The following is a 13243-nucleotide window of genomic DNA, read 5'->3' on the forward strand; positions in this document are numbered from 1 at the left end:
CTGGGATCCCTCATTTCATCCTGTGCAAGTGTCACAGGAGGTCCAGAACAATTTGATCTGGTGGCTCAACGAGAAGAACCGCACCTGAGAAATTCCACTCAGTTTCTCATCTCCAGACTTGCACTTTTACTCGGTCCTATCGAAGGAGTGATGGGGAACACACCTGGACGACCTGGTTGCATTGGGTGTGGTCTGAAGAAAAGAGGCATCTACACATCGTCCTCAAGATGCAAGCAACCTTCAAGGGCTTGCAGGTATTCCAAGAATGTTTGAGAAGGTATTGGTATTGCTGATGAGTGACAGCACTGCTGTAGTGGCTTACGTCAACAGGCAAGGGTGCATGGTCTTGGTAGTACTTTCCTAGCAGACACACAGCCATCAGAGACCGGATGTAAGTGCAGAGTGGTCCCTACATCCTCAAGTGGTGGTTCTTCAGGGATGGACCTGTTGGCCACATGTTTAAACAGAAATCTCCCTGCCATCTGCACCCCTGTTTTGTGCCTATGGGCAGTGTTCAAAGACGCCTTCCAACACCCTTGGGAGCACCTGAGCATGTATGCCTTTCCCTCCTTTCATTCTGATTCAGACGGCGGTCTCAACAGAATGTTGATTATGCCAGGAATTAGAATGAACCTGGTGGCTGCTAGATGGCCACATGCTGAGTGGTATACCAATCTGCTTGCTCTTCTGGTTGAGGTCCTACTCTTCTCTGTCAGCCGCACCTGCCTAGGTACTACCAGTCCATGAAGTTGTTAGTTCTTCACGGGTGGAGACAGTCAAACCTCTCCAGGCTAAGTGGTTCATCTTCTGCAATCAGTGTCATAGAAGGGGTATTTCTCTGGTCATAGCATCTTGCTTCTCCGAGAGAAGCATCTCTTAGTTGCGACCATCAAAAGGCTACTGCTCAGCCTTTGGGTATGGTCTATCGACCGAAGGACTTAGACCTCTCAGCTTCCTGGGAATTGTTTATGCTTGTGAGAAGCTTCTAGCACTCTTTCCCATCCTGGGATCTCAGGCCTCCAGAGTGGGATGTGACGTTGGTTCTTAGGGCTTGTATGTGTACCATGTTCAAAACTATTAGGAGGTTGTCAGACAAGGATCTGACCCTTAAGCCTGTCTTTCTGCTAGTCTTAGCATCAGATGCTGGTAATTTACACTTCGGAGCACCATTCTTTGCAACCAAAGAATTATATCTGCCCATCCAACATCTGAGTTGAGGGATGGTGAATCTGGGGCTAACCCATTATTCATATGCCTGGTATTTGATTCTCACTGACATCCCCTTTGGGGGTTAGGGTTCTTTTATACATGCTACGGTACAATTCATTGTCAGACCAAAGCCTATCAGTTTATCATCCTTATGGGAATAAGATAGGGAATGTTAGTGTCTTTGCTTCACTGCTCCACAGATTAAGCCTGTTACATTTTCAGAGAAGTTATAGAACCTCCCAGTTTTGGTTCCAAGGGGACTTCCAACCCCCCAAGCAATGAGTCTCCTTTAAAGAACGAGGGTTTGTATGTCGCGTAGGAACAAATAACACATTTTTGAAATAATTTGTATTTTTCCTCACCATACAAACCTGAGTACTTTAATATAAAGTTTCAAAAGTGAATAACGAACTGAGTGGGAGGGGGTCAGTGCTTCTCACCCCGCACTATTTCCAGTCGAATAACTGCTCATTATCCATTTCAATGAAAGATTCCAGCGTGTGCCAAAGTAATCTCCCTAATTAAAGGATAGAGATTTGTATGATTAGGAAAAATACAAGTTACTATTAAAATTTGTTATATTTCTGAGAAATTATATTGAAATAAGCAAGCTTTCGTGGAGTAAAAATGTTAATTAATTTTATCAGACTGGCTTGGAGAATTTCTGGTGCAGATTGATGGCCAAAACCTTGGTACTCCACCTGATTTGGCCATTGATGATATCACATTCTTAAATTGTGCATTACCAGTCTCTTCTGATGATTGCCCCGAAGGAATGCTGCAGTGCAAGTCCACTAGTAAGTTAAGGGATTAAATTTTGTTAATCATTTTATTTGCTTTACACTTAATACACTGCTCATCCATTTTCAGTCTGCTTCATGTAAATTTACAGCCTATCTAAAGTATACAAAATAGAATAAATTAACTTTCAGTATGAAAGAGTTAATACCTTTATGTTATTGCATTTCAAGTTATTGATGACTTTTTGTTATGTAAGTGTCTTTTTCTGTTTACTTTAAAGTAATGTATACATAGATGTAAACTCTTTTATATTTATTATGGACTAGGTGTTTAGCTGTGTCTAGATAGAGGAAAAATCAAAAGTTATACTTCAATTTTTATTTACACTTACTTTTAATTTTCATTACTACACCAATGTGTTTACAAGATATTTCCATTAGCCCAGTTAGTTTTAATTAGAAAATTTATTTCAAAAGATGTTGTATCTGTAGTAAAAAAAGCTTTGTTTCCTTAGAACTATGCATCAATCCTGAAGTGATATGTGATAACACCAATGACTGTGGAGATATGACTGATGAACAGAACTGTGATGGTTACAATATTTGCTCTTTTGAGGATGGTGATGCCTGTGACTGGACACAAGAAGATACTGATGATGATATAGGTAAGTTTTTATGGTGATCGAAAGTAGATATCTGAGTAGTAACTGCCTTTTATTAATCATCTTTTCATAAGTACATTATTTAACCATGGCTTCATACCATTTTGGAATTATTTTGCAATGTTGAAAATGTGCTGCATAGTGGGTCAGACTTCTCATTTAATTTTCCTTGCATAGATTTATCTTAAAAATAAAGTCATGTCTATAGTAAAACTTACAGGTTATACACCATATTGCCATATTGTACCTCTTACAAAATCTTACTTGGTATATTATGCAGAAAATGCACTGTACAAATATTCATACTGCTTTTTACTAGGTAGTCATTATATATCCTAGGATAGCTTCATATTGTTTACAGTAGCTTCCATAAATGATCACAAATAAGTATAAACATTTTATGTAAATATTCTCCTTTCATCTTACTGCTCCTTTCATCACTAAGCAAATTAAGGGACATAAGCTCCTATAGTATTGTAAGACTACTTGGTATCCTAATTTAATTTATTTTCTTATAGCTCAGAGAATTATGCAGGGCATTTATTTTCTGCTACCTTGATGATACTGTTTCATATGACTACAATAAGAATTGTATACCATAGTTGTTATAATTTTCTTTGCTTAGAGTCTAGAACACATCTGTTATCTTGATTCTGTCATTTAAAGGTTTAACGTCTTATTTAATTACGTATTCTCTTTACATACTCTATGAATAAAACATATATTAAAAAGGAATATTCATAGCCACACTTATTTTATGGTGTAATGAAAAGGAACAAGTACATAGATTATTTTTTTCAGATTGGAATGATTGTCAAAGTCATACACCAGTTGGAGAAAAAACTTACTTAACAGGACCTCCCGTGGATCATACCACAAGACTTCCAGGTGGCCATTACATGTATGTCACAAATCCAACAGCTGGAAGGGATGTGCTGTCAAGTGGTTTTCACAAGGCATGGTTTTTGAGTCCTGTTTTAGAAAATGAAGAAGGCATGTCATGTCAGCTGAGATTCCATTATTACATGTATGGAAGAGAGATTAGAGAACTAAATGTGTATACAAGGGTAGACCTCGATGGTGAAAAGACCCTATCTTTTTCGAGACATGGAGAACAAGGTCAGTTTTGGGACCGTGCAGTTATATCTGCTGGGTCAATAACAGTGCCATTCCAATTTATCATCGAGGGTATAGTGAGTAATTTAGAATTTTCTGACATTGCTATTGATGATCTGTCCTTTACTACAACCTGTATATACAGTAATGAGACATTACCTGGTGGGCATACACCTCCACCACCTTACAACCCATGTTCACAAGATGAATTCTACTGCAATACAGGTGATGAATGTGTACAAATTAGTCAAATGTGTGACTGGATAGCAGATTGCTCCAATGGAGCTGATGAAGATAACTGTGGATCATGTACCTTTGAATATGGCCTATGTTCTTGGACTGATATCAGTGAGGGTGTATTTAAATGGGAGAGAATACTTGGTGAAGCAATGAGTATCTATTATCACCCATCTTATGATCACACTGAAATGGGCTTATCTCATGGTCACTATATTTATGTTGTTGGAGGAGATGGTACGGTTGGAAAAACTGCAGTTATGAAGAGCCCATCATTACTTCACTCATCTTCAAATTACTGTGAAATACACTTTTGGCTTTATGTAAAGCAACCTACCAACACATATCTACAATTGTCTTATAAGAGGGAAATTGATGAGAAAAAGATTCCCCTGTATAATATGACATACCCAGTACCTCAGGAAGAAAATTGGTTTGAAGTTCTTACTTCAGCACCAACAATACCATCCAACTCTTACTTTATATTAGAAGCAACACCTGTATTTGATGAATCAAGCGATTATGCTGCATCCAAAACTTGTGTCACCATTGATGATATAAGTTTCTTTAATTGTAATAACCGGACAGTTGGTTTAGATTGCAATTTTGACGATGATGCTGAACATTTTTGCACATGGCGTCAAGATGAAAAGGATCAACAGCAATGGATGACTAGTTATGAACTTACACCAAGACTTCCTGATCACACAACAGGGTATGGTTACTACATCTTCATTGACTTTTTCTGGGCTGAAGTTCACACAGAAGATAAGGCTAGGCTTATAAGTACTGTAATGCCTAAGCCTTTAAGCTTTGACAATATCTTAAGTCTCTGGTATTATTTCTATGGTGAAAATGTTGGTGCATTTAGGATCATTTTGAAGGAAGAACACAAGGAAACAGGCGAAGTTCTCTTTGAAATTAAAGACTCACAAGATGAAAGGTGGCTCTACTTTGAAAAAAAACTAACACTTGAAGATGATTATACTATTATTCTTGAAGGAGAGTGGGGTATCATAGGTCCTGGAATGTTGGCTGTTGATGATATAAAAATGGGATCAAAGCTTCATGAAAATGTCTGTGATTTTGAAAGTGATTTCTGCCAGTGGCAACAGAGCTCAGAGGATGAAATTGACTGGAAGCGAGGCTTTGGAGATGAAGGTCTGGCAGGGCATCCTCTTGTGGATCATACAACCCATAGTGGAAGTGGTTTTTATGCATATGTTGACTCAGATCAGGGTAAAGAAATGAGTGGACTACTTGTGTCACCTGAATACACATCTGTTGGTTATCAGTGCTTGAAATTTTGGTATTACATGAATGGAGACAGCGATGTAGGAACCTTACTGGTGGAGGTTACTGATCTAACAACTTTATCTAGTAAAATTCTCTGGGAGACTTCTACTGTATCCTATGAAACATGGAGTGTTGAAAAAGTAAATATTCCAAATTATGAGAAGTATGTTGTAAAATTCAGAGTTGTGACTGGTTTAGGAGACCATAGTGATGCTGCCATAGATGATGTGGAATTCATACCAGGAATTTGTCTACCAACAAATGAATGTACTTTTGAGTATGACTACTGTGAATGGTTCAATGTCAATGATGACTCTGATACTTTTGATTGGATAAGAGCAACTGGTGCAGAAGGTGGGGGCCCTTCTGTTGACCATACATTAGAAATGGACAGTGGACATTACTTAAAAGTGAATCTTGAAAGCAAAGTGAAAGGAGACAGTGCCGGATTGTATAGTGCAAGTGTTTCTTCTGACCTTCAGTGTATTTCAATGTGGTACTCAATGCAGCACATTGTCAGTGCTACTCTTAGTATTGATTATTTGGGAGAAGAACCTTCTCCCCTGGTAGAGATTCATAATTCAACATTAGATTATCTATGGGAAAATGTCCAGGTTATTCCAGATGAAATTACTGGACCAAGGTACAATGTCAGGATAAACATCAAGGTTGATGAAAATATAGCTTTATCTGAATATACTGTTGTAGCTGTTGATGATGTGAGTTTCACCAAGGACTGTCAGCAGCCAACAGTTCCACCATTATCAACCATACCTCCACCTACTCATCGTCCTTCAATATATGACTGTGATTTTGATATCAATGACTATCAAACGTGTTCTTGGATTCAAGATACAAAGGATGATTTTGACTGGATGCGGTGGAAAGGTCCAACTCCTTCATCAGAAACTGGTCCTATGAGTGATCATACCACCCAATCAGAAGAAGGCTATTACCTCTATGTTAGTACATCTGGAGCGCAAGAAAGGAAAGCAAGTCTTCTTAGCCCTACCATTTCTCCAAGTATGGAGGGTTACTGTCTGTCCTTCTGGTACCATATGCATGGTTTTCAAGTTGGGGTTTTGGAGGCAAAGTTACTAATGACCAACGGCCAGACAAAAACACTGTGGCGTCGAGCTCATGACCAAGGAAAAGACTGGTTACAAGCTGAAGTTTATATTAGAGATTCAGAAACAAGTACAATGGCAATAGAAGCTTATCCAGATGCTTCTGGGAAAGGAGACATTGCCATTGATGACATTATTCTTGATCTGACACCATGTTCAAGAGGTACTCTTTGTGACTTTGAGACTGGCATGTGCAATTTTGATCAGTCCTTAGAGGTTGATGCCAAATGGGATCTAGTCGAAGCAGTTCCATCTCCAGAAAAACACCAGCCTCAAGCAGATCATTCATTAGAGGCAGCTGGTCACTATCTTCGACATTCCAATCCTGGTATAGCTGTTATTTTCACAAATCCCATCCATCCAGATTATAAGTGTGTTGAATTCTGGGTGCACTTAGATGGAAACATTGCATATCAACCACCAGAATTGAAGGTTTATGTACGCAGAAATGGGTTAGTGGATCCGGAGCCAAAACTGGATATTGCTAGTGGGCTGGGTGATCATTGGAATAGATATTTATTACCAGTTGATGAAGAACATTATTACTCCTTAGAATTTGAGAGTCATCTGGATAACCAGGAGTATGTAATAGGTCTTGATGATGTTAATCCATTAATAGAGTGTGAAGCTTTCGATGAGTGTGATTTTGAAACAGATTTATGTATGTGGCAAAATTCTGTTAATGATGATTTTGATTGGTCTGTAACAAGGGCATCAGATTTAAATAGCATTTATGCTCCAGATGTTGATGTCACTTTAGGGGAATCAGTTGGAAGCTTTGCTTATACAGACATAGCCAGTAGTAATTATGATCTAGAAAGTGTTGCTGTTCTTCAATCAAATGTGTTAGAGCCAATAGAACGATGTTTAAGTTTCTGGTATCATATCCAGGGCAAAGAAACATCATTCATAAAGCCATCAATAAGAGTTGGTATTAAGAAGCTTGATCAAGATACTCCAGTTATATTGTGGTCTCATGGAAAGTCAGTGTTTGTTGACTGGGTATATGACCAAGTGACTATTGATGCAAAGTCTTTCCATTATTCCATACTATTCATTGCTGTAAGTGAGATGGACCGTGGTGGTATTATTGCTTTGGATGATGTGAAAATACTGAATGGAAAATGTGATAACTCTACCATACCAGATTGTGTGATGACATGTGATGGTGGCAAATGTATCCATGAAGATCAAATGTGTGATTTTATACAAAATTGCAATAATGCACAAGATGAAAGATCCTGTGGATACAATTGTACATTTGGGGATATTTATGACCATGAAAATTGTTTATGGGAAAATCAGAGCAGTGAAGGGGAAGTTTTAGCATGGCTTGAGCTGGATGGTAATGCAAATGATTCTTACATTCCTCCAGTGGATCATACATCTCTAACCCCAAAAGGGTATTCAATGGTGGTGTATCCAGTTGAAAGGTCGCAAAATGCAGATCAGAAGGCAGCAGTTCTTCAAAGTCCAGCCCTCCATAATGCTGCAGCTAACTGTCGCATGTCGTTTTGGTACACTATGTATGGCAGAACCAGTAATATTTCTACATCTTCAAACATAGGTTCGTTAAAGATACAATATAAGGTAAATGATGTGACTACAGACATGTTAGATATAAAAGGAAATCAGGGCGATGAATGGAAGCCTGGCACAACTTACATAGGAAGAATTAAACCAGAATTCCACCTTCAGTTTGTTGGTAACCGTGACTTAGACGTTGATGGTTATATTGCTGTAGATGATATCAAATTTGAATTTTGCTTCCTTCCAACTCCAATGGAAGATCCAAGTCAATGTAATGAATTTTTGTGTTCAAACAAGGCATGCATATCTAGAGAAGATATGTGTGATTTTGTGGATGATTGTGGCGATTTTTCAGATGAAAAAGAGTCCATAGCAAATTGTTCGATTTGTGCAGGACGTTGTAGTTTTGAGGATGAATCATTATGTGACTGGACACAAAGTGATGAAACAAATTGGAAGTTGGAATCGCCCAGTACTGTGGACATCATACCGAAAAGAGATCATACACTCAATACAGTCACAGGCTCCTATATTCATATTGATAGTGCAGATTACCAGGCTAATGCTACAGTAGCTACCTTATTTAGTCCCATTGTTACTTGGAAAGAGACATCTGAAGATGTGTGTCTTTTACGAATTTTCTATTACATAGATGGACCAGATGTTGACAAATTGACAGTCTCAACCAGGGATAGTATTGGAGGTCCATTAACTGAACATTTGACAATTTCAGGTGCAGTTGGTCCATACTGGGAAAAGAGTGAAATTTTCATCCCACCAATTGCTTTTTATAATAAACAAGTTCAGTACATCATTGAAGGCAAAACCTTGGATTATAGTGGAAATGAAAGATCTGTTATTGCAATTGATGACTTGTCATTCAACAAAGGTTGCATCAAATCAGATGATCCCTTACCAACAGGACAGACAGTAATTACAACAGCAAAAACACCATGCCCAGAATTTGAGTGTTGGGATGGAGAGTGTATTCCATTTGAGTTTGTCTGCAACTTTATTAGTGATTGCCATGATAGTTCTGATGAAAATAAATGTGCAGCCTGTACTTTTGAAGATGACATGTGTGGATGGCAAGATGCTAGTTCTGGTGGCTTGTATTGGGTACGTGATGAGCCAGAAGTTTCAGGACGAGATGGACAAGTAATGATTGTGGAAACTAGATTTGGTAGCCTTTCAAAATCAGCAGAAATGTTTACTGTTGATCTTGGAAAAACTGGATCAGATTGTCTTATCAAATTTTATTATTACAAACAAGGTGGAGCATTTGGAGATTCAAGCCTTTATTTAAATGTAAAGAGAAACAAAGGTATTATTGATACTCGTTGGTATGTCACTGAGGACATGGGACATAGTTGGTATGAGCAAATTGCAGGCATTGGTGAGTTGGAAAAAGGCTGGAGTCTTCATTTTAATGTATATAATCATATGAATGATGGCCTGATCATGGTTGATGACATACAGTTTATAAACTGTTCAGTCCCAGAAATCCACACCTGTACGCCTGATCAGTTACAGTGTACTAATGGTGCTTGCGCTGATAAAGATCAAATATGTGATTATAATGATGACTGTGGTGACAGAACGGATGAATTGGAAGACTTGTGCAAGAGCTATCCTGAAAGATGTAGTTTTGAGGATGACTCATGCCAGTGGAGCACAGAGGCCGGCGACGTAAAATGGTTCCGCAAGAGAGGCATCGACATAGCAGAAGATGTTGGTCCTGATTATGATCACACCTATTTCAATGAAACTGGGTACTACATGTACTTGCTGAGTGGTGAAGGTGACAAAGGAAAGGTTGGAAAGATGCATAGTTCTTCATTCCAACGATCAAGTGGAGAATGTTCATTTAGATTCTGGTACATGATGAGATCTAATGAAGGGGCTACTTTGACTGTATATGTTGAAGAGACATCAGCATTAACAATTAACTTACCACCTCAGGTTCTTTTCCAAACTCAAGGTACTTCTGAGTACACATGGCTAAAGGTCAGCAGGAAAATCATATATTCAAGACCTTTTAGAATTTTAATCGAAGGCCTTTTAGGAAATCAAGAGTCAGGAGGTATTGCAGTAGATGATGTTTCCTTTACTCCTGAGTGTCAGCCTATTGTTCATGTGTCCACTACAACTCTTGGTCCAGATGTTTGCCCCGATGGGCAATACCGTTGCGAGTCTGGAGCATGTATCCCCGATGAAAAAGTGTGTGACTTCCGTTATGACTGTGGTGATGGAACAGATGAAAAAATATGCCCTGCATACTGTAATTTTGAGTATGATTCCTGTGGTTGGGGCGAAGTCAAAGAAGATAGGCTGAACTGGGTTGTTGCTCTGGCTAACGATAGTTTCTTTGGGACTGATGTACATGGACCATACGTAGATCAAACTGATGATCGTAAGGGTCATTTCTTGCTCCTCTTCTTGGAAGGAGGTGAAGGAGCAGAAGGTCAAGATGGACATTCCATTACTCATTATTATCAGAATGCTGCTCCAGATTGTCGTTATAGTTATTGGTACTATGTGAATGGAAACCTGGAGTCTGATGTTATCCTTCGGCTTTACACAAATGCATCAGGTTTCACAAATCTGGACTTTTTTTCAACTGACATTGAACATGAAAATCAGTGGATGCCAGGCTTAGTAGGCATAGGAAGGCAGAGAAATCCATTTTGGTTGTCTCTTTACAAAGAGCCTTCTGCTGAATACCCTGGGGTATATGCTATTGATGAAACATTGTTCTTTGATAACTGCCATTACACAGATCCAGTGGAGGGAGACTGCTATCCAAATCAGTTCCACTGCCCAATTACTAAGGTAAGTGCACAAGGTTGTCATTCATGAAGTACTGTAAGTTTTTGTTTATAAAGCCAACTCACTGAATAGCTTAAACTCTGCATTTATAATAAGTTAAATAATAAAATCCCTGATTTAATTGGTAACATTTTTTTTTAACATTCAGCAGCAACTGTGTAATGCCATAACAAATTATTCTTTTGGGCACAGGTATGTATTTTGAAGGAGGAAATTTGTGATGGAAAAGATGACTGTGGAAAAGATGAAGACGAGAGCCTTGAAAGATGCTCAGGTTATAACTTCATTACTTTTGAGGAAGAAAATTGGGAAAAATGGTTCCAGCAGGGTGTGAATGGCTTGGAAGATGATTTTGACTGGACACTTTCAACAGGCTCTGAAGTACCAAGAGGTTTGTAGTTGAGGATTTTTCAACAAACAATTTATTAAGGTGTACGGTACTTATATAATGATAATATAGTTCTGATGTACTATATTGTAGCAACCAAATGTATCTCAAGGTAAAACACTTTTTAAATTGCTTCAAGTTGTCCTATAGCAGTCATAAAATTCATATAGCAGGTATAAAATTCTTATAAAAGTTATGAAATTTCATTGGTAATATTGAATGACTTGTAAATGTTTGATGATTCTGATGAATAAGGAATGTAAAAATATTTTATTATGGTAGTGTTGATAAATTAAACATTGCTTTCAGGGTTTAATGCAATTTAGTGTGCCAAGGACTATTCACTGAAGTTATGACCACTTTTAAGATTCCCGCCATTTTATGGAACAGAAATATTTCTGTGAATTTTCTAGTCTAAGCATTTAAAAAGCCATATTTTTGCACAGTTAAGATTCTGTATTTTAAAAGATAATAACGGCAAGAATCTTTTAAAAACAAACGTTTAAAGTTAGACTATTGAGTTTAATGCATATTGAGTAGTTTTATTCAACTTTGTTTTATTGTTTCTTTTAACAGAAGTTGTAAGATTAAAGGTTATTTAATTCTGGTAATTGAATGATAAGTATAGTATTTACTATAGAGAGTTTACCCTTCAAAAAGCTGATTGATTAACTGAAAGGATTAGCTCTGATTTGGTAGCCTGAACTTGATATTAGTTAATGTCCTCTGTTGATAAAAAGCAGTGTCTTACACCACCACAAAAAGTAATCCCAACAATAATTTAATGAATAGTGGTTTAACAACAAAAGTAGAAGGATGATGATATCCCTCTAGGTTCGCTCAACCTTTATGAATACTCCAATAATATTCCAATGCAAAAAAATATTTCTTGAACTATCCCATGAACAAGATAACAGTACAGTATATATAATGATTTCTATGAGGCTCACCTGAGGTTCATTTCATCCAGCTTCCTTCTTGAAGCTCGCTTGTTTTAATGGCTATTATAAAATAAACTTAATTTTAATCAAATTTGTGTTATTATACTCTCCTGATGTTCATATTGCTTTTGTCTCCGGAAACTCAGAATGTCGCCGTTACCCCTTAAAATTAATAGATTACAGTACCTATTTTCTTTCCTTACAATATACTAATGCCTTTAGTAAAGTAATGAGACTTACTAGCGTCTAACAATAACAACATGCTGCGCATTCCGTTTTGCTCTTTAGTCTTAAAGTCAAATTAATTCCCTATCTTTTTTACACACTAATGAGGAGGGAAAGGGTGGTCATATAGGCCTACAGTGAACCCTCGTTTATCGCGGTAGATAGGTTCCAGTCGCGGCCGCGATAGGTGAAAATCCTATTTATTCAACATGTATATTCAGACTTTTAAAACCTTCCCTTGTACGTAGTACTGTTAACAAACTACCCTTTAATGTACAGAACACTTAATGCATGTACTACAGTACCCTAAACTAAAACAGGCACAAATATTAAAGGTGATTTTATATCATGCATTTCCTAAACATGCTAAAAAGCACGATAAAAAATGGCAACCAATGTTTTGTTTACATTTATCTCTGATCATAATGTAGAAACAAACTGGAGGTAGAGCTTTGCTTATTACCCAGACATATTTCCCATACTTTTCCCTTAGAACTACATCACATCTTCCTACTTTAGATATATATATATATATATATATATATATATATATATATATATATATATATATATATATATATATGTGTGTGTGTGTGTGTGTGTGTATATATATATATATATATATATATATATATATATATTTATATGTATACACATATACATACCTACATATATACATAAATACATGCATACATATATATATATATATATATATATATATATATATATATATATATATATATATATATATATTACTGTATATATATGGGTTATGGAAAAAATCCGCGAAGTGGTGAATCCGCGATGGTCGAACCGCGAAGTAGCGAGGGTTCACTGTATATGAATATCAGGTGAGTAAAGAAATAACGTTATAATAGATGAAAATTACATTTATTTTAATGAACCTCCCTTGATATTCATATTGCTAGCCCCCACCGTGAAG

At 37.2% G+C, this 13243-nt stretch overlaps 1 protein-coding gene across 1 annotated transcript in view; it reads left to right on the forward strand.

Moving 5' to 3' along the window:
• Positions 1 to 13243, forward strand: part of LOC137630420 (MAM and LDL-receptor class A domain-containing protein 1-like) — a 211480-nt gene that overhangs the window by 141299 nt on the left and 56938 nt on the right. The window contains exons 67-70 of the mRNA XM_068361880.1: positions 1857 to 2006; positions 2465 to 2614; positions 3413 to 10749; positions 10939 to 11137. Of these exons, the coding sequence (XP_068217981.1) occupies positions 1857 to 2006; positions 2465 to 2614; positions 3413 to 10749; positions 10939 to 11137 (7836 nt within the window). The remainder of the gene's footprint in view (positions 1 to 1856; positions 2007 to 2464; positions 2615 to 3412; positions 10750 to 10938; positions 11138 to 13243) is intronic.

Source organism: Palaemon carinicauda, chromosome 38, assembly GCF_036898095.1.
Source record: "Palaemon carinicauda isolate YSFRI2023 chromosome 38, ASM3689809v2, whole genome shotgun sequence".
Classification (NCBI taxonomy): Eukaryota; Metazoa; Arthropoda; class Malacostraca; order Decapoda; family Palaemonidae; genus Palaemon; species Palaemon carinicauda.